Here is a 22,123-nt window from a genome sequence, read left to right on the forward strand (position 1 = left end):
GTGTACAAAACCACAACATCAAATTTGCAGAATCATCGTGATGGCGATGGGAAAAAAGGTAAGCTTTATATTTTCTCATGCTGACTTATTTACATAGTCCTTAACTTTTTTTTTCAAAATGTTGATAACTACAAACAAATATAAGAAAAAAATATATAAATAAAAAGGAAAAATAGATGTGTCTATGTCTAATACAAGTTGTATGCAGCTTAAAGAAACATACAAATTGCCTCCCTCGTGTAATCATGTTATTTGTCCATTCAGAGAGGAAAAGATGAAAAAGCAGTCTGCGGTTACTTCTTTCTTTACTACGCAACACAAGAGCAAGTGTATCACCCATGCCAAAGACAACATACTCATTTCAGATTATGTTATCTGAGTATATCCTTCGGTATCTATCACTCCATCACATGACAGATACATGGGACCCAGGGCTTTTTACCCTTATATAACAGGGGCCAAAATTCGGCCCCTTCCCAATTGAAAATAAGGTCATTTTTTTCCAAAATTGATAGAGGAATTTCCAAAAAATGTAAAAAAAATAATTTTTTTTTTTGTCCATCGTCCGTCGTCCCTCTTCAACATTTTACTTGTGAACACTCCAGAGGCCACATTTAATGTCCGATCTTCATGAAACTTGGTCAAAACATTTGTCCCATTGATACCTCGACTGAGTTCGAAACTGGGTCAAAAAAAAAGAAAAACCTTGAGAACATTGTAGAAGTCCAATCTTCATGTAACTTTGTCAAAATGTTTGTCTAAATGATATGTTGGTTGAGTTTAAAAATGGTTTCGGTCCGTTGAAAAACATGGATGCCAGGTGGAGGGGCAGTATTCCTTATATGGCTATAGAGAAATCTTGTGAACACTAGAAGTCACAATTTTTGCCCAATCATCATGAAACTTGGTTAAAACATTGGTTTCATTGATATCTCGGACAAGTTCGAAAATGGTCCAGATCGGGGAAAAAACCATGGCCGCCAGGGGGCGGGGCAGTTTTCTCTATATGTATTTAGTGAAAACATGTGAACAGTCTAATGTTAAAGAAAGATAACCTGTACATACTTTCTAATACCAGTAGTTAACTCCCTTGTTAAAACCGTGTTAACACTCTAGAGGCCACATTTATTGTCCAATCTTCATGCAATTTGGTCAGAAGATTGGTCTCAATGATAACTTGGATGAGTTCTAAAATGGTTATATTTGCTTGAAAAACATGTCTGCCAAGGGGCGGGGCATTTTTCCTTATATGGCTATATATGGCTATTGTAAAATCTTGTTTACACTCTAGAGGCCACATTTATTGTCCGATCTTCATGAAACTTGGTCAGAAGATTCATCCCAATAATATCTTGGACGAGTTCAAAAATGATGCCGGTTGCTAGAAAAACATGGCCGCCAGGGGGCGGGACATTTTTCCTTAAATGGCAATATTTAAACCTTGTTAACACTCTAGAGGCCACATTTATTTTCCAATCTTCATGAAACTTGGTCAGAAGATTTGTCCCAATGATATCTTGGATGAGTTCGAAAATGGTTTCGGTTGCTTTGAAAACATGGCCAGGGTTGCTAGAAAAACATGGCCGCCAGGGGGCGGGACATTTTTCCTTAAATGGCTATAGTAAAACCTTGTTAACACTCTAGAGGCCACATTAATTTTCCAATCTTCATGAAACTTGGTCAGAAGATTTGTCCCAATGATATCTTGGATGAGTTAGAAAATGGTTTTGGTTGCTTTTGAAAATATGGCCACCAGGGGGCGGGGCATTTTTCCTATTATGGCTATATATTGCTTTAAAAAAACCTTATTAACTCTCTAGAGGCCACATTTATTGTCCGGTCATCATGAAACTTGGTCAGACGATTTGTCTTAATGATATCTTGGATGAGTTCGAAAATGGTGCCGGTTGGTGGAAAAACATTTCCGCCAAGCGGGCGTGGCATTTTTTCTTATATAGCAATTATAAAACCCTGTTAACACTCTAGAAGCCATATTTATTGCACGATCATCATGGAACTTTGTTAAAAGATTTGTCCTAATGATATCTTGGACATGTTCGAAAATGGTTCCAGTTGCTTGAAAAACATGGCCACCAGTGGGTGGGGCATTTTTCCTTATATGGACTTATGAATGTTCATGAAACTTTTTTTCAGTATATTTGTTTAAATGATATCTTGGATGTGTATGAAAATGGTTCTGGTCTGTTGAAAAACGTGGCTGCCAGGGTGTTCACTGGCAATGAATGTTGGTAAGAACATTTTGTTTTAATGATATCTTGGGCTGCACAAACAGGTCAGTTTCTTTGAATCTCAGGTGAACGACTTTGGGCCTTTCAGACCCTCTTGTTTCTTATTAAGATATATTTGGCATCTCCCAAAAAGAAAGCAAAACGCTCTAATATGATTAAGAATGCACCACACTGTGTCTTTTAATACTAATGCACAATGAAAAAGACCCTGTTTCAAAAACTTTTAAAAACACGGTCTTCCCAAAATGAGCAGTTATCGCGCAAGAAATTCCCGATTTGAAAGGCTAAGGCCTCTTCCAGATTTCCTGATGAAAAGTCCTGGGACCTCAAGTGAAACTTTCTCATTACTTGTGTAATATGAAGACCATACTGGGGAGAATCTTGCCAATCTGCCTTAGGACTGTGTTAGTAAATTCAATTTAAGTGAACAATTTGGACGATTAAGTGAAGACGTATGTTCATGACCATGCTAGAAATATTGAGGTTGCTGCAAATATGTGTTAGAACTGGGTTGTTCTGATTTTTTTTACCATAATCTCAAACTGAACTTGACACCTTCCTTAGAACTACCTGCAGTGTCCAAAGTTGTATGCGGTTGCGGAAATCTTTTCAATCACTCAACAACACGGATGGCGGAACTAAGTGTACGATAGAAGACAGTGAAAGTCACGCAGCACACTCTCATACAAGATGTCCACACTGGCTGGAACTCCACGTATCAGATTATGGAACCCCTGGTGAAACAGCAGCTAGGTGCAGTAGTAGCAAAGTGTAATTTTGGTGCCTGTGACGTAAGTGTCTTTTAAAAGGTATTTCACCTCTACCGGCTTACTGCTAAGTAAATTAAGAAACAGACTTCCAGTGGAACTGTGGATGCCATACTTTCCCTGAACAAAAAAAGCGTGCATTTCATTTATGTTGAAGAAGATGAGTCTTAGATGAATGTGTTCATTGGTCATTGTTGAATTGGAAGTAATGCATAAAAATATCTTTTATAGCGTAAAATGTTTTTGGGTATGCACTACATGTTCTTAATGAGTACTTGATTGCTTAACTAATGGTACATATATGTAATGAATGTTTGTATCAATGTGTTGTTTCTATAAGGTTTTCTTTGTGTAAAAAACAACGATTTTTGAAAGTTGGTTTTTGTCTGTGTTTATTTTAGTGTACAAAGGAGTAGTATAAATTATATATTATCAAATATCTATGCAAGTTTTGACATTGTTGTGGTTCGGGTGTCCGTTCTGAAAAATTTTGCTAAACAAAAGAATAAAAATTATCTAGAAGAAGTAATACAAATAGAAAGGATAATAATATGCTTACCGGTACCTGAATATCTGACATCTTATGAAATTAACGTGTATCAAGTAAAATGAAGAACATTATAATCATTTATTGTTTTCAAAAATGATTTTTCTATCCTGTTTTTCAAAATCTGCATATACGAATGATTAATAGTGGTGTTTGTGTCAGATCAGGAACAATACTTTGCTCAGGACTGTTGTCAGTTCGGACATTTACATGGCAAAAAGAGTCCCCGGAGGTCAATCTCTTAATTATACCCCAACAAACGAAGTTCAAGTTCGAGCATGGGCCAGGCAGGGTAAAAAACTAGGTCACGGGGTCATTATGTGCGTTTTAATCATTGAGCATGGTGTCCGCTGTTTTTTGTGAAGACAACATGCAAAATATTCTGTGTCAATGCGGATCGTGGGGGTATTAGTCACGTCTGTGACAAAGCTCTAGTTTGTCCAGAATCAATGCGAAAGTTTTGGGGGCGTGGTAGGGGGGGGGGTCAGCGATAGAAAAATGCTCTTTTACTCTCTCGGTAAACAATGACGGCGCATTTGATTGGTTCATCATATGTATTTAGTTTTCGCGACTGTTATTTCTGAGCATATGACAACGGAGTACCATACATAGATTGAAAATTGTAATATTAAAAATCATGTTGTTTCTTCCCGTGGTTACGATACTCAAGTATTGGAGCATGCAGAAAAAAAGGGAACTGGACTTGGCTCTCTGAATTTGATTCCTAAATGGATAAATGGAAATTGTGGTTGAGGAAACCAGACATTCCAGGAAAGGCGTACTGTGAATGTTGTGATAAACTTCACAATTGGATCGAGTGGAAAAAAGGCTCTGAAAAATCATTCAGAGAAATATAAAGATCACAAATGGAACACAAGAAACGAAATAAGGTAAATCTATGTTTATTGAATCTTTTTTGTCGTACTGTTCTATTTTGTATTTATAATAACCAGTTAAATTCCAAAACTATTAAAAGAGGTTGCAAACAACTATTAAAATTGTAAAATAATATGATAATATTTCTTTTGTAGGGTTAAAATCATATTTACATATGGTAGATGGAATTTTTACATGCCCAGATAGTCATATGTTATGATGTTTGCATATGCATCTGCCATCCATCTGCTAGCATACACCTGCGCGTTTTATCTCCTACACTGGTCAATTTATTTGATAAAATCTCACACAAATGAATATAAAAACATAAAGTTGCACAGGAAATAACATTATTCAATCAGTTTAATAATTTCAGAGTTACGTGCGCTTGATATTGAAAAATGACAAAAAGAAACATGCATATATTATTTTTTTACAATTTTATACAATTATTGTTTACTTTTGAATTTTAAATTAAATTGTTTGTATCTCGCAGCTGCTTCCTGGATCATCAAAGGCATCAGAAACAACCAAACCAATTTAGGATCGTGTTGCAGCAGTGAGAGTGGCGACAGCAATTTTCAAGAGTGAGCATTGCTTATCTTTCAATATAGCAAATGACCTCCTAAACCTCGCTTAGGCTCTAACCAAGGACTAGGTGGCTCTAGAGAAGGCAACACTGTCTGCTACAAGCCCCACTTATATTACAGCTCATGGTGTTCCTAAAATCTTCATGGATGAAGTAAAGGAGAAAATTGAAGGAAAATATATTTCTTTGAATATTGATGAAGAAACAAACAAACAACAGCAATGACAAAGTGCTGAATGTACTAGTGCAATTCTTTGTTGAAGAAGAGAACAAACTTCAACTTCGTCACATGGGTTCCCAAGCCCAGAATGTATCTTAAGCTAAGGACATTTTGATGTCAGTGGAGGACATTCTTTCCGAGTACGAAGTTGAATGGTGGCAGGTTCTCAGTGTCCTAATGGACAATTGTACTACCATGCATGGTGTGAGGGGTAGGGTTGAAACACTGATCCACCAAAAAAATCCCAACAGTAGTGTTAGATATAAGCGGTGACACAGTCCACATCAGCGGTGACACAGTCCACATTGTAAACAATGTTGCTAAGGCTCTCTTGACCACAATAGATGATGGGATTAAGTGCTTCTGTTTAGATATCTATTATGATATTGAGCAGTTGCCCAAGGCAAAACATCTGTTTCATGAAGTTCTGTCTATGATGAACATCGACAACAGTGCTAAACATCTTATCAGACCCATTTTTAGCAGGTTCCTTCAGATGAAAGAAGTAACTTCTAGAGTCCTCTCACTGTTAGACCCTGTAACATTCTACTACTTAAGTTTTTTGACAGAGGAAGAAAAAACTAAATATAGGTACACACATTTATATATTCTTTATCAGCACATTCTTTAGAACATATATTTATTTCACAAATCAAAATTATTATCCCATTTAATGTAATAACTTTCAGCGTTTATATTATGAGCAGATATGTTTGTATTCAAATGTAAGTGGTATTGATTTGAAAATTCAGTAAAATCTTGACCGCAGAAATTCATTATATGGTTAAAATAATTGTAACTTGCTCACAAATAATCAACAACGCTTTCGCCATTATGCATGAAACACGTGAATTTACCAACACTCGCATCGCTCCTTATGTGACAGTTACATATTCGTAAATTACAAGCTTTTCATAACTTCGGTAATGGACGATGTATCAATACAACTAATTGTTATGTATAATTTTCGCCACTTTACCGTATGTCACAAATGTTTAATAATTCTGAAGTTATTTTTACATGTTTCTATTTGGATGTAAACATGAGTATTTTGTTATATGCGGACATCAAAGTAAAAGACAAGTCGGCCTTACCGTAAACAGTCATATCATTCCTCTGCTCCGGTGATTTTTTCTTTAAAAAAACGGCCCAGAATTATGTCCTTTTTTGCTCACCTGATTGCTCAGGTGAGCTTTTGTGACCGGTCTTTGTCCGTCGTCTGTCCGTCCGTCCACATTTGTTCGTAAACACTCTAGAGGCCACATTGATTGTCCGAGCCTAATGAAACTTGGTCAGAAGCTTCGTCCCAATGAAATCTCGGTCGAGTTCAAAACTTGGTCATGCCGGGTCAAAAACTAGGTCACTAGGTCAAAAAAAAAGAAAAAACTTGTTAACTCTGTAGAAGTCACACTTCATGCCCAATCTTCATGTAGCTTTGCAAAAATGTTTATCTTAATGATATGTTGGTTGAGTTCAAAAGTGGTTCCGGTCCGTTGGAAAACATTGCCGCCAGTGGGCGGGGCTGTTTTCCTTATTTGGCTATAGAGAAACCTTGTAAACACTCTAGAAGTCACAATTTTTGCCCAATCATCATGAAAGTTGGTCAAAACATTGGTTTTATTGATATCTCGGACGTTATTGAAAATGGTCCAGATGTAAACACTCTAGCGTTCACATTTCTCAAGCATTCTTTATCAAAATTGCTAAAAGATCTCAGTCAATTTTGATAATAAGCAAAATCACATAGTTAATGCCATAATTATTGCCCTTGGATTGCCCAAATTTTCTTTATATTATACAAAATCCTTGTAAACACTCTAGAGGTCACAATTTTGTTTCAGATTTTATGAATCTTGGTCATAATATTTATTTTTGTAAGCAAAGTTTGATGTTTGGTTAGGGGGGTCAACTCAAAATAAAGGTAACCAGGTCAAATCTTACAAAAACAAAAACACTCCATCTGCCAGAGTTTTTGTTCAATAATGATGAAACTTGACCCGAATGTTTGTCTGGGCAATATCTAGGTAAAGTTTGACATTTGGTAAAGATTGAATGAACCGACTCCTCTCAGGTGAGCGAACTAGGTCCATATTGGCCCTCTTGTTTTTTTTATTGAGTACTTCATCCATAAGTGGAGTTGACTTTTAAAGGTTTTTAGGTCGACTTATGGCTGCTAATGTACAGTAGTTGTTAGTAAGAATTTCATCATTTGTATATACAGCAAATCTTTACTTTGTGCACACGAATTTAAAATGGTGTGATGTATATTTTTTCAGGTCTTTGATAAGCCAGCTGTTTACATATGATAAAGTGTCAGATGAAGCCTTGGCATCAATAGTTTTTCTATAAATTGCCCTGGACAATCAACAGATGTCTGCCACCAGTTCTGAGCGCAAGGACAGAATCCTTACCTTACTGTTCCTCTGGCGATTTGAATCTGAAACAAAACTGAATTTGTTTCGAGGGCTCTTGGAGACATTCTCTGGACATGTAAAGATTTTTCAGTCTGAGAACCTTCTAATCCATACCCTGCACAGTTGTCTGGTGGAACTTACTCATTACTTCCTGCGTATGTTTATAAAGCTTGAGTGTATTCTGCAGTGCCCAATCAAACTGGTGAAACTTGATGTGACAGGTAGAGTTGTCCAGAAAGCAGACAAGGACTTGGAAGTAGGTGACTTTGCGTTTGTTGCAATGAACAAAGCCAGATTTGATACAAAATGTGAGTACTGGGTGCGCAACCTGTACTCCAAGCTCCGGACTGGTTATTTGGAGGCAGGAAAGAAGATGCTTTTGCTGCCAAATCCCAAATGCAACCCTGCGATTGCTCACTGTTCTTTACCCTGTATTTGTTGGTCATCAGCAAACTGCCAATTCATTTCAAAAGCTGGATGAATGCATACCTGCCTTCAACTCCAATGACGAGTAATCTGGTAAGCTGGCATCTGAAAGCAGCAGCTTTAATGTGGACACTGATGTCAGACATTTATCAGATAACTATAAGTCAGCAGACAATATTGACAAAGGATTTTGGTCAAAGGTTTTTGCTTTGGAGAGATTTAACAGTCCCAGATATCCAGCCTTGAAATCTGTGGTTACAGCTCTTTAAACCATTTTCAGCAGATTCCTGGATAAGATAGGGCATGTCTAACAGTTGAGGACTATGAGGAGGTTTCCATAATAAAGTCTACAATGAGGAACACAAAATTGAATAGCTATGAAATATAGTAAGCAGGCAGATGAAAAGATTTTGAATAAATGCCGATTTGATGCCATTCGAATTACAAACCTTATCTGAACAATAAAAGTGGCTGAAACAGCAACAACGACGACCCAAGTGATTATGTGATTCAGTTAAAGGCTGAGAGAGCTAAGCGTGTGCCAAACCTTATTTTACTCAAGAAGAAGGTGCTACATAAGGATAACTTGGGCAGGAAAAGACAGCAAGAACAAGACTCGGCAAGCTCCAAGCAATGGAATAGAATAAAAATTGTTTGAATACCACAGAGGCAATTGCTATTACAGCTAAGTGTAGTGATACGTGTTTTCAATAATTAATTCTCAATCAAGTGTCTATCATTAAGGTGTGTTTATAGTGTATAGTGAAATGTGTTCCAACAATCCATATATTGATGTGTGTCGTTATCAAGCAATCAAGTTTTGTTTTTATAAATCAATATAGTGATATATGTAAAGTTTCCACGGATTGGTTCTTATTTGAATTCTTTGCAATTTGACCTTGCAATATTTGTTTTTGCTTTGAAGCTTATGAAGACATTGAGGCCAAACAAGGAATGCAGCTTTATATAAAAGAAATACCATATGGTGTATGAGACATGTTAAATGTTTATGATAAAATAGATTTTTGTTTGCTTGTTTGTTTCTTTTTTCTCGCTCATTCTAACATTGATTTTTGGACTTTAATTTATTTTAATTTGAAGCCAGAAACGTGCATTCCTCAACCATCTAAAATGCTATTTTCCAGGCTTCCAGGGGCCTCCGGCCACCTAGCCCCCCCCCGCTTCCCGGTGCCCCTGACCAGAGCGTTTCCCTAGACGTGACTGGGGGCATTCTAGCCCCCAGTATTTATCTCCCGCCATAGGCGGAGGGTTATTATTTGGTATTGTCTGTCTGTCCGGCACTTTTGTGTCCGGAGCCATATCTTGGAAGTGCTTTGGCGGATTTCTTTGAAACTTGGTATGAGTATATAAATGGATAAGAGGATGATGCACTCCAAATGACACTGTACACCATCTGTTAATAACGGAATTATGGCCCTTTGTATCATGAAAAAATGCTCACTTTTGTGTCCAGAACCATATCTTCGAAGTGCTTAGGCGGATTTCATTGAAACTTGGTATGAGTATATATATGGATAAGAGGATGATGCATGCCAAATGGCATTGTACACCATCTGTTAATAACGGAGTTATAGCCCTTTGTATCTTGAAAAAAATGCTTTTTAATAAAAGCTTAGAGCTTTATCTCCATTAACACATTAGCCAGAGCCATGAAACTTGCCATAGTTGTTCTCATCTGGGGGTGCTTCACATTCAACACCCATACTCCTAGGGGCTAAGATCAAGGTCACACATTGACGTCAAAGGTCACAAATTTGATGAATTATACATAATTTAGTCATTCCTTTACTATGCATGAAGGGAATCTGTAATAACTGTCCACAATTGTTCTCCATTATCTAGCTGAGTGTCAAATATAAGATCCAATTTGCTAGGGTCATGCTCAAAGTCACACACAATGGTCGAAATCACACATTTTGATAAAATATGCCTTATTTGGTAAGGATTCTACCATACTAAAATGGATTCTCAAAATGTCCTGATGTAATTGTTCTCAATTATCAGGCACAAGCCTACACTTATACCTTTTCTTTTAGTTCTACACCCATCCATAAACAAAATGTATTCGGCGGGGTAAATCAATTCAACGAATTTGCTTGTTTTTTTTTTCAGTCATCTTTTTCCTTCCACACTTTTACCCATGCATTTAAATCTAATGTTTAAACATATTAAAAAATACATTTGAATAATGGCAAACTAATATTCGAATATCATTGTAAGTAATTGTTCCCATCCCTAAGAATAATTCATGTTTATGATATTTGAAAAGATATATACAGATATGCATTTGCTGTTTCAAGTTTTTTTTCTTCATGTAAACAATATTTAATGAAGATATTGGTGAAAAAATTAAATGGTATATTTAAAGTTCGACGATAACTTTTTTTTTCACAAAATGGAATGAATTCAACCTTTTAAGAACTATTTATGGATGGAGATAAGTGTAACACAACAAATGGTAAAATCAGTAAATTCTTGCAATGTTCATAAAATCGTGCAAGGTCAGGTATTCAAAAATTGCAAAAATACGGCCTCTAAGAAAATAAGCTAATCCACCAGACCACAAGATATTTTTGCGTCATTTTAGTTTAGCTTGACTGCATTGAAAGCCTAAGAATTACAAAACTAATATGTCAATAACTAAAAAGTCAACTACGAGACTCATGTTGATGTGACTCTTCCAAATTTATTAAGATTATAATGGCAATGAAGCTTGTTCCCTTTATTTTGTTTCTTCGGAAATAGTTTGGGAACGCTTTTTAAATGGAGAACCAACTTTCAGCTTTTGATATGGCAGTGCCTTTTATTTGTTTATCAATTACAAGAAAAATTTTGGATTGGCAACTATGCAAATGTTTATAAATCTTGAAAAAAAACTACAACACACACAACGAATATCCCATGAATATTTATTAAAGACATTGATGGGGTGATATTTTATTGCAATACTACAGTATATAACCCAATCTGTAATGTATTTTCCTTTCTAATGTCTTCTTAAGAACTTGGTCACAAACAATCATGTTTTAGCTTGTTATATTCTAAAAAAAAGTAAAACAGTGTTCTGCCCTAGATCATACTGTAAAATCTTAGAAACATCTTGTTACCACTCAAGAAGCCACATTTATGTCTCCAGCTTGATCAACTATTGTCACAATGTTTATCTTTTTAGCTCATCTATTTTTTGAAAAAAAATTATGAGCTATTGTCATCACCCTGGCGTCGGCGTCTGCGTCGGCGTTGGCGTCCGGTTAAGTTTTGAGTTTAGGTCCACTTTTCTCAGAAAGTGTCAATGCTATTGCATTCAAACTTGGTACACTTACTTCCTTTCATTAGGGTACTTGGCAGGCAAAGTTAGTGACAGAATTATGTGCCCTTTTTATACTTAGAAAATTGAAAATTTTGGTTAATTTTTTACGTTTAGGTCCATTTTATTCCTTAAGTATCAAAGCTATTGCTTTCATACTTGCAACACTTACTAACTATCATAAGGGGACTGTGCAGGCAAAGTTATGTAACTCTGACTGGCATTTTGACAGAATTATGTGCCCTTTTTATACTTAGAACATTGAATATTTGGTTAAGTCTTGTTTTTATGTCCACTTTATTCCTACAGTATCAAAGCTATTGCTTTCATACTTGCAACACTTATAAACTATCATAAGGAGACTGTGCAGGCAAAGTGATGTAACTCTGACTGGCATTTGGACGGAATTATGGGCCCTTTATACTTAGAAAATTAAAAATTTGGTTAAGTTTTGTGTTTTGGTCCACTGTACCCCTAAAGTATCATAGATATTGCTTTCATACTTGGAACACTCGCAAACTATCATAAGGGTACAGTAAAATGACAAGTGGCATAACTCTGGTTGTCATTTTTACATAATTATGGCCCTTTTTTACTTAGTTACTTTGAATATATGGTTAAATTTTGTGTTTTTCGATCCACTTTACTTCTAAAGTATCAAGGCTAGTGCTTTCAAACTTCAAATAGTTTCATGCTATCATGAGGTTACTGTACCTGGCAAGTTGAATTTTACCTTGACCTTTGAATGACCTTGACTCTCAAGGTCAAATTATTAAATTTTGCTAACTTCTTTATTTATGATTAGATTTTATTGATACTTTGACAAAACAACTCTTACCTGACATACCACAATAGACTCCACCCAAACCATTCCTCCCCCCGGAATCCCCCCCCAATTTTTTTTAAGATCATCTCACAAATGACCACCACACCTTCACACTATACCCACCCCCCCACCCCATCCCCCCCCCAATTTTTTTTGAAACGGTTAAAAAACACAAATATTTATTTTTATTATTTTATTTTTGAAATACCGTCCAACCATCGCACCCACGAATCCCCTCCCTCCCACCTTCCCACCCCCACCCCCACCCCATTTTTCCGCATTTTTGGAAGATAATGTAATAAATGACCACACCCCCACACTATACACGCCTCTTCACTCCACCCCTTCCTCATTTGTGATTGAAATTGAGAGTCCCTTCATCTTTAAAAAGAAAATAGATGAGCGGTCTTCACCCGCAAGGCGGTGCTCTTGTTTGAATATGGGTCAAGTGTATTAAAAATATACGTCACCTGGTGGAATATTGACAATTTGTGTATCTTGAAGAAAATTGAGCCATTAAAAATTCATACGGGCCCTCTTGTTCATGCAAATATATGGTAACCAACACAAGTAAACACTTAACTTGGCTTAAACAAATGTTTTAAATCATTTAAATTGTTAAAAGGAGTAATTGATACTCTTGCGCTTGTCAGACAGGTCAAAGAGTTGTTTTAAGAAAAAGGGATACGATTCATGCTAAGTTGTGTTTTGTCACATTACCTTTCCTATCAATCCAGAGTTTTTCATCTAAAATATCATATAAAAGGTATAATATAAAATATTTTATAATAGGCAATGTAACACGGAATACCACTAATTGGCATGAGGAGAATGGAGAACATACACAACAATTCCATTGATGAGAAAAAATATCATATTAATTGGGATTGAAACGACTTTAAATGAAAATTATACAAATAACAGCTTAAGATTAAGATTGGTAAAAGATACATTTGTTAGGGAGCTTGATGTTCATACATGTAGCGACAGTAGACAGCCATTATCAGTAGTTATTGACAAGCCTGCATAATAATAGCATATTTATGTATTATGATGTATTGATTATTTCAAAGCACGTTCAGTACAACTATATAACTTTGTTTACAATGTATGTGACATCAACGTAGCTTTCTTTCATTGTTTTTGTTATTTAATAATTAAGAAATCATTTGTCATCCTAGCTTGAACATATAATATGTTCAGACAAGCTTGATTTATAATTAGTATTTATGAATACAATTCTATACCTTTATTTGATATTTGGGAGGTGATTCATTTGGGTTTTCCTGACCAACTTGTTAGGAGCTGCTGACTTATAAAAAAACGCAAAGTATTTTGTAATAATGCTTGTTTTGTTGATAGTAAAACCCTCGAAGCCAAATGTGACTCTTATGGGGTCCCCTGTAGAAGGAAGTGCTGAGTCAGATATTGCTACGTGCAGTTCGGGGGGATTCAGACCTAGTTACATCTCCATCAACTGGACGTTTGGAAACATGGATACTAGTGGTGAGTTGATTAATCAGGTCGTCGACGCGTCATCGACGAATTGCTGCTGACGTGACGATGACGATGAAAATTTAGAGTCGACAAAAAGTTGACGATTTTTTTTACCGCACGGTTCATTTGATATATATTTTTTGTGTGTGCAAAAGTTTAAATCTTAAATAATATACTTTAACCAATCAGCCCCTAGCATATTCAGATCCATATTTGACAATAGCAATAGTGCAGTGTAACCACAACAGTTAGGTTCAATATTTCAGCGTACATAAATAACAACTTTCAATGTTTTCAATGAGCTACTAGTACATGTACAAGGAACGCAGACAGCAAAATTAATTCGAAATCACGGAGGATTTACACATTACAAATGCAATTCCTAAAGGCAATAAGTAAGTTTTCAATCCTTATTGTCTTTCTGAGTTGTATCAAAAACAACGGTAGTGGATCCAGTGTGGCTGAAATGTTATCATGGTTATTCAGGTAAATTTTACATAATTTCGCGACCTGTCAAATTGTGTTCCTGCATCATGTAATGTCTATGTCTAGGAATCATCTTTCGTCATATACTTAGTTTAAATGCTATTGTTTCTGTTCATCAACAAGTTGTATAGCACAGAAATTTTCCTAGTTTTCAAAACTTCATTCTTAATTAAATAGCAAAAAACTGTAAATGTGTAATTCGAAAGTGAAATTCATCCTTTTCTTGCTGAATAATATAAAGTTAATTAATAAAATTGTCATAAATAAGTTGAATTCATATTGGCTTTGTTATTGAGCCTGCGGCCTCAGGCCAATACGGCTATCTTCAGCTCAGTAACAAAGCCAATATGAATTCAACTAATTAATAACTTTCACGAAGTTATAATGGTGTACTTTGAGTTGATATGCAAAACACGACTGTTCAGGTTCGATCCTTTAATTCAACTGCCCGTCAACAACAATACAAATCTATATGACGTCAAAATAATAATAATAATAACGTGCTCATTCGCGGCAACCGCCAATCAACGTTACGTCTAAAATCTCATATAATATTCATGACATACTGGGGGCCGCAAAATGATAAAACAGAGTTTTCACATAAGTATACGAATATAATAATCATAACAAAATGCTTAAATATTTAAAAAACAGTCCATCACAACAATATCATGATTGTCTATCAGTTTCCATTGGCAGTTATCACTTCCAGTGGATAAAGTTTTGCTATTGGCCTTAGGGTATACAGTCCATTACTGGTTCGCACTTTGGCCGCGCGAACATGTCCGTCCCTTCCGGTTACAACATCGACGACCACGGCAAGTTTCCATCGACATCTAGGGCCATCATCATGGATCTGCACCACGTCCCCGGTGTTGATCGTCTGCGTGTTGGAACCAGACATTCGGTGGTGCTCGCGGAGTGACGTCAGGTACTCAGTCTTCCAGCGTCTGTAGAACTGTTGTATGAGCAGCTCACGTCGCCTTGCCATGCGGTTAAATGCAGCATGGTCGGCTGCAGCGACAGTACTCCCGGCATCGACTGTGACTTCATCGTGAGGCAGCGTTGTAACTCGGCGACCGTATAACAGCTGTGACGGCGTTATGGGCGCGGGGTCGTTAAGATCTGTTGATGCATATGTCAATGGCCGATCGTTAAGTACAGCTTCGATTTCTGTAACGATTGTCTGTAGAGACTCAAGTGTGACGTATGCTCGGCCAAGTACTTTTTTCAGAGCGACTTTCGTTAAACCAATAAGTCGCTCCCACCATCCCCCGTACCATGGGGCGCGTTGTGGAATGAAACGCCACTCTATTCCCATACCGCTCAATGTTTCTTGGACTGATGTAGACTCCATTAGCGTCTTCAAATGGTTAGACGCTGCTACAAACGTGGTAGTATTGTCGGAGATTATTAATTTCGGCAGTGACTTCCGGTTAACAAATCTTCTAAATGCGCATAAAAACGATTCCTTTGTTAGATCGGTGACAACTTCGAGATGGACGGCTCGAGTAATAGCGCAAGTGAAAAGACAAATGTATACTTTTGTTTCACTTCCGTTTGTCTGCTTTACGTAAAGAGCGCCCGTGAAATCTACCCCCGTTACTGTAAAGGGCGGCGTGTCTTCAACTCTCATCTTCGGTAATGGCGGCGGCTCGGGGACTCTGAAGGCTCCTCCAACTACTCTGCGGCAAGTGACGCACTTCCGGACGACTGTCTGCACACACTGTCTTATCGCTGGAATCCAATACTTCTGTCGTATATGTGTCACAGTTGCGTTGACACCCGAGTGCAGATGTGTGATGTGCGCATCTCTGACAATCAACCGTGTGATGTGGTGTTTTTTCGGTAACAATATCGGGAACTTCGTCATCTCCGATAGTGGAGCGTTATTAATTCTTCCACCACATCGAATAATGTCGTCACTGTCGATAAACAGACGAAGTTGTTTCACAAGCGGGATGCGACACATTCGTGATTTCAAACTTATTTTTTCATCATTGTATTCTGTGGCTTGACAATGCCGAAGTAACAGTTTTTCAGCACATCGGAGTTCATTTGCATTTACTGTTCCGTAAATTCGTTCTTTGTGTGGAAGTTTGCAATTTTTGACAAATCTTTGTACAAGAGCTGTCACGCGCAGGAGTCTTCGGTAGGAACTGTAGTCAGAAATGTTGATAACGCTCTGAAGGTTAAGTAGAGACCCGGTAGATATATCTGTATGTATCACGTGACTCGGCACCATCTCTGTTCCGGCGTGTTCATCTAAAATAGTGTTGACAAGTAGCGGTTCCGTCTCCCATATAGGCCACCTCCTCGTGTCTGTGATCCACTCGGGCCCCGTTTGCCAAATGCTGCTCTTCATGAAGACGTTTGCTGATACCCCACGTGTCAGCAGGTCTGCGGGGTTGTCGTGTGTTGGACAATATTTCCAAGTGTTTGTATTGGTCAACGTGTTTATTTCGGACACTCTGTTGGCTACAAATTTCTTCAATTTATTCGTTGTGGAGAGCCAATGAAGGACTATCTGGCTGTCAGACCAAAACGTGATATGCGTCGTGTGCAGGGAAGATTGAATGTTGGTAGCTAGTCTCGCTCCGATCAAAGCAGCCATCAATTCTAACTGTGGAAGCGATAGTGATTTAACAGGAGTGACTCTGCTTTTCGCTATCACCAATCTTGACTCATTTCTGTTGCAGATATATACCGCTGCGCCATACGCCTTGTTACTTGCATCTACGAAGACGTGCATTTCCGGTTTCACATCACTTCCAGTTCCTTCAACAGATTGTATGAGCTGTCGGCCCAGTGACGTCTCTCGAACAACAGTGTTGAGATCTGTGGCGATTTCTGACCATGTTGCATGTAAACTGGACGGAAGAGGCGTGTCCCAGTCATATTTCTGTTTCCACATTTCTTGTAAGAGAATTTGCGCTCGGACTGTAACTGGACTCAAAAGTCCAAGCGGGTCATATATTTGTGATGAAAATTTTAAAACCGTTCTCTTTGTAACTTTTTCTAAAATTGGTATCTGTTAGTCTACGAAGTTTATTGTGTCTAACTTGGGATCCCATCTCAGCCCGAGCACCTTGGTGACGTCACAAGTATCCGGAACGTTTTCGTTTTCCGCGGCTGTTCTCAGACATGTGCTGTTTGATATCCATGACCTTAAATTCATCCCAGCTGTGGACATCAATTGTCTTGCCTCTGTGAAGTATTCAAGTAAATCCTTTTCGCACTTAAAGCTGGAAATTACGTTGTCTACGTACAAGTCCCGTTCAATGACGTGTGCAGCGTTCACATTCATATTCTTTCTGAGATGTTTCAGTAATGTTGCATTCAAAATAAATGGCGAACAGGTTGCACCAAACAACACTACTTTGAATCTGTATGTCACTAGTCGACTATCTGGATCTAACGGATTTTCAAGCCAGAAAAACCTCGTCATGTCACGATCCTTTTCGTGTAGCCCGACGTGTAGAAAAGCCTTTTCTATATCTGTGGAGACAGCGTACGGATTCAACCGAAAACGAACAAGAATCGACGTAAGCTCGTTCAATTCCGGTGGCGTTGATTCCAGGCAGTCGTTCAAGCTTGGTGAATCACGTGACTGACGGCAGCTACAATCGTAGACGATGCGTATGGGTGTCGTTGATGATTCTTTTTTCACCGGGTGATGAGGGATGTAGTGCACTTGTTCAGCTGACTCTTGACCAAGTGGTACCCGCTCGATAAAGCCACGTCTTTCCTGTTCTGCTATGATGTCACCATATGCCCGAAGCACTTCCGGTTCGTTGCGCAACCTCTGAATAGTCCCAACAGTTCTCTTCAAAGTTATACTGTGGTTTGTTGGTAGAGCAGGGTGATCTTGCTTCCATGGTAGTTTGGCATGGTACCTTCCGTTGTCGTACTCAATAGATGTCTCTTGGTATTGCTTTAGGTACTCGACAGACTTCCGGTCAGGTTCACAAGGTGAGATACCCATGCTCTCAAGACTCCAGAAACGTTCTAATATGCTGTCTTCTGGGGCGCGCGATGCAAGTACATTCAAGATGTGCTTATCAGCTGGCACATAATACGTGGAGGGCATCGGACCGGACAGTAAATAACCAATCTTAGACTTAACGGCGGTCGGCCCGTTCCCTCGAACAACATGATCTTCGACCATATCCCAATAGTGGTCAGCTCCAACGAGTAATGAAATGTGAAATAACGTGTCACCTGTAACGGGATGAGCCAACTTCAATGCCCGCAGATACGGAAGTTCCGCAGTCGATCTAAGATACCCACAGTTGATGGGAGCCGCAATAGTGGGGACAATGAGCACACTAACAGGTATTTTCTTTTTTTTCGATACTATGTACACTGTCGTGCGTTCTAGTTGCTGTAATCTTCTGTTATTACTTCCTCCGAATCCCGTCAGGCTCAGTGTCTCTATTCCATCACTCTCTAGTTGAAGATCGTCAGCAAGCTTTCTGGTGATAAAGGATCGCTGTGCGCCCTCGTCGAATAATATGGCGGCATCCGTTGTAGTGTTAGACGACGATACAGTGGCAATTGCGGTCTTTAATACAACGTCTGCGTTCGACCTCTTTGAAGACGAGAAGAATACGGCGGCTTCCGATTGCGGCAATTCAACTTCCGGTTTTCTTTGTAGCTCCTTACAGATAGAAGTGTGATGCTTCCGGTGGCAGTTTTGACAGCGTCCGTTTGACTTGCATTCTGTAATTCGGTGTTTACCCAAGCAGTTAAAACAAAGCTGTTTCTGTTTCACAACATTCATTCGGGCAGCAGTGTCAGGAAAGTTTTTACATTCGCAACTTAAATGTTCTTGATCACAAAATGCACATGTTCTAGAATAATTTTGCGTATTTCTTTTGCCAAACTTGTTGCTTATAGTGAATGAAGTCTTCTTACCATTCGCACTTGCATGAAACAATGCTGTTGAGTTGTAGTCGCTAACTTCCGGCAACGCATAGGAACTTCCGGTGCCGATCTCAAGAATGTTGATTTCCTTGTTAATCGCTCGTCGCAGATCTTGCAAAAACCAGTCATTATTCTCGTTTACGCGGGCGTGATTTTTACGTATATCCATCGGCAATTTTTCCAATACAACTGGCACCAATAGGCTACCGTACATATCTTGATGTTGTCCTAGCGACTCAAGACCCCGGATATACGTTTCCATGCGGTCGTAAAACCCTCTCAAACTCGCGACTGTGGAAGTTGGTGATGGCAATTTCAATAACGCTTGCATGTTTGCATGAACAATTTTGCAATGTTGACCATACCTTTCACGTAACAATTCGACTGCGCGCGTGTAATTTGCATTCGTGAGTGCAAATCCTTCAATAGTCATGGCGGCTGTACCCTCCAACTGTGCTTTCAAATAATTGAATTTCTGCACATCAGTCAAGTTGACATTGCAATGGATTGACGATTCGAATGAATCCCAGAACGATTGCCATTGTAATATATCACCGTCAAATCGTGGAAGTATTAATTTTGGCAATTTATGAGTACTAGATGTACTTATCTCGGGCGCTGACTGGCCGCTGTTGTTTGACGAATTGGTGTTCTCCCTGCGTTGGTTGTTTGGTGGTAGTGGAGCGGATGCCTGCTGACTACCGGAACCGGATGCATGCGATAATAAATCGGCGGCGTCTGTGATGCCAATGTTAGGCCGCTGTAGACGCTGCTTGTATCTTCGTAGTTTGACCTCTACGTCGAAGGTATACTCTTCTGCCTCGACCATCTCGTCTGGCGCAGCGTCGGCGTCGGTGAGCGAGATAATTTTAACATTGTGGACTAGCAGACATGCCACTTTTTCTTCTAATTTCTCGATAAGCGCTTGAAACTGAATGTCATCGTCTTCATCGCTCGTTTCTTCTATTTTACTGACGAAACGGTCAATAATATTTTTCAAACCTAGCCGCTGGCCTTGTAACTTCTCTATTGTCGTCGGCATTTTACTGTTTGTTCACGGCACCAATTTCACGAAGGTATACTGGTGTACTTTGAGTTGATATGCAAAACACGACTGTTCAGGTTCGATCCTTTAATTCAACTGCCCGTCAACAACAATACAAATCTATATGACGTCAAAATAATAATAATAATAACGTGCTCATTCGCGGCAACCGCCAATCAACGTTACGTCTAAAATCTCATATAATATTCACGACAATAACCTTAAAAAACAACCCCTTTAAACCTATCAGCGATCATAATACGGATGTGTATAGCGGCTATAGCCAATTCATACAAGATGTCGGTCAGAGAAGAATTTGTTTCCTTTCCTTGTCAAGAAACTATTATCATAAGGTCCATATTGAAGTAAATATTTTCTTATTCTTCTGATAATGATCATACAAGTTGTTCTTTTGAAATAAAATAACTTTTTAAAGGTCTGTTTTTATTTAATAATCTGTATTACTCTTCACTCTGTACAAGATTTGTTGTAGTTATTGGGGTTTAACGCCTTTTTCACACAGTACGTAACATTGCAGCCACAATATTTCAAACACAAAGCAAGATTTTTAAGCATGTATTCATTATTAAATCACAAAATACATAAGGAACAGTCATGATAAAGTTCTTTTGATAGAATATAGTAATATAATGTTAATATCAACAAAAACATTGGTTAATTATTAAAAACTTAATTTTTTGTTAAAAAAGCTGATTAATCGATTATTCGATGATTATGGCCTCCGATTAATCGACTCCGTTTTGGGGAACCGATTCCAATCACTAGTGGACACTGTTGCAGCTGCCAACCTGAACCCTGTGAACGTCTCCAACAAGTTTTCTGTCACAACCAACTACAAACGGGGGGTTGTCAGAGCAGATAATGGAAAACAACTAACTTGCAACGTGTCACATCAAACTCTTTCTGCTGCGTTGTCAACTTCTGTAACAGTAAACATTTTATGTGAGTGCAACATGAATACATTATCGATTATATGCATTTGCATTGTATATGAGCCCATCTTTTGATATTGCTGTTTAAAACCTTCATTAAATATGTGCTTCATAGTCAAAGTAAGCACACAAAACAGCATGTGCATTATCTATGGCGTGTTGCAAAAATAATTGCACTGATTTTGCATGTTAGTTTAGCTTTTGTGTAAATGTTTGTGTGTTTCGTATGTTTTATATGCACAGTTCGTCCCCTGAACGCAGCCATCAGTGGCAACCGTGAGATTGTAGCAGATGGTGTAAACCAATTAACATTGACATGCACTGCTGAGGAGTGTAACCCAGTTCCGGATATTGTCTGGTATAACGGGTCTTCACAGATAGCCAACACTCGTCCTTATTCAGACACAGAAGGGATGCAGTGGAATGGTAAGGTGAGAAGTCAGGAGCTCTGGCTGAAACCTACACGTTACATGAATGGAGACAACATAAGATGTGAAGTGAGAAATACAGTTTCTTCTGGTCCTGTCAAATCTGCAAATGCAACTCTTAATCTCAAATGTAAGTAAACACATCTAGTTAAAGTATATTGAAATAATTAATTTACTTGTCCTAAAATAATATTCATGGGTATCTTTGACATAGATTCTGGGGTATTTTCGGTATAGATCCATCAATTTCTTAGGTATGTTTTACATAAATTCGGGTGTATTTTTATGCAGGCATATAGGATGGCATATAGTGATCGCACTGTCCGTCTGTCTGTCTGTCTGTCACACTTTGCGATTAGGTTTCGAAAAATGCTCATAAATTCTATGTCCCTTCAGATGTAACCTTCATATTGGGTATGCATGTGTATATTAACAAGGCCTTTCCATGTGCACACAATTTTTACCCCTTTTACCTTGACCTTAAACTAAGGGTTCGCGTTTAGGTTTCAAAATCAGCGTTTAGGTTTTGAAAAATGCTCATTACTT

General features: G+C 38.2%; 1 protein-coding gene across 1 annotated transcript; it reads right to left on the reverse strand.

Moving 5' to 3' along the window:
• Positions 1–14,907: 14,907 nt before the first annotated feature.
• LOC127860777 (uncharacterized) lies at positions 14,908–15,546 on the reverse strand. Its single transcript, XM_052399055.1, has one exon. It carries the CDS (start codon positions 15,544–15,546, stop codon positions 14,908–14,910), a length of 639 nt encoding a protein of 212 aa, XP_052255015.1.
• Between the last annotated feature and the right edge of the window lie 6,577 nt (positions 15,547–22,123).

The sequence above is a fragment of the Dreissena polymorpha genome, chromosome 15 (assembly GCF_020536995.1).
Source record: "Dreissena polymorpha isolate Duluth1 chromosome 15, UMN_Dpol_1.0, whole genome shotgun sequence".
Classification (NCBI taxonomy): Eukaryota; Metazoa; Mollusca; class Bivalvia; order Myida; family Dreissenidae; genus Dreissena; species Dreissena polymorpha.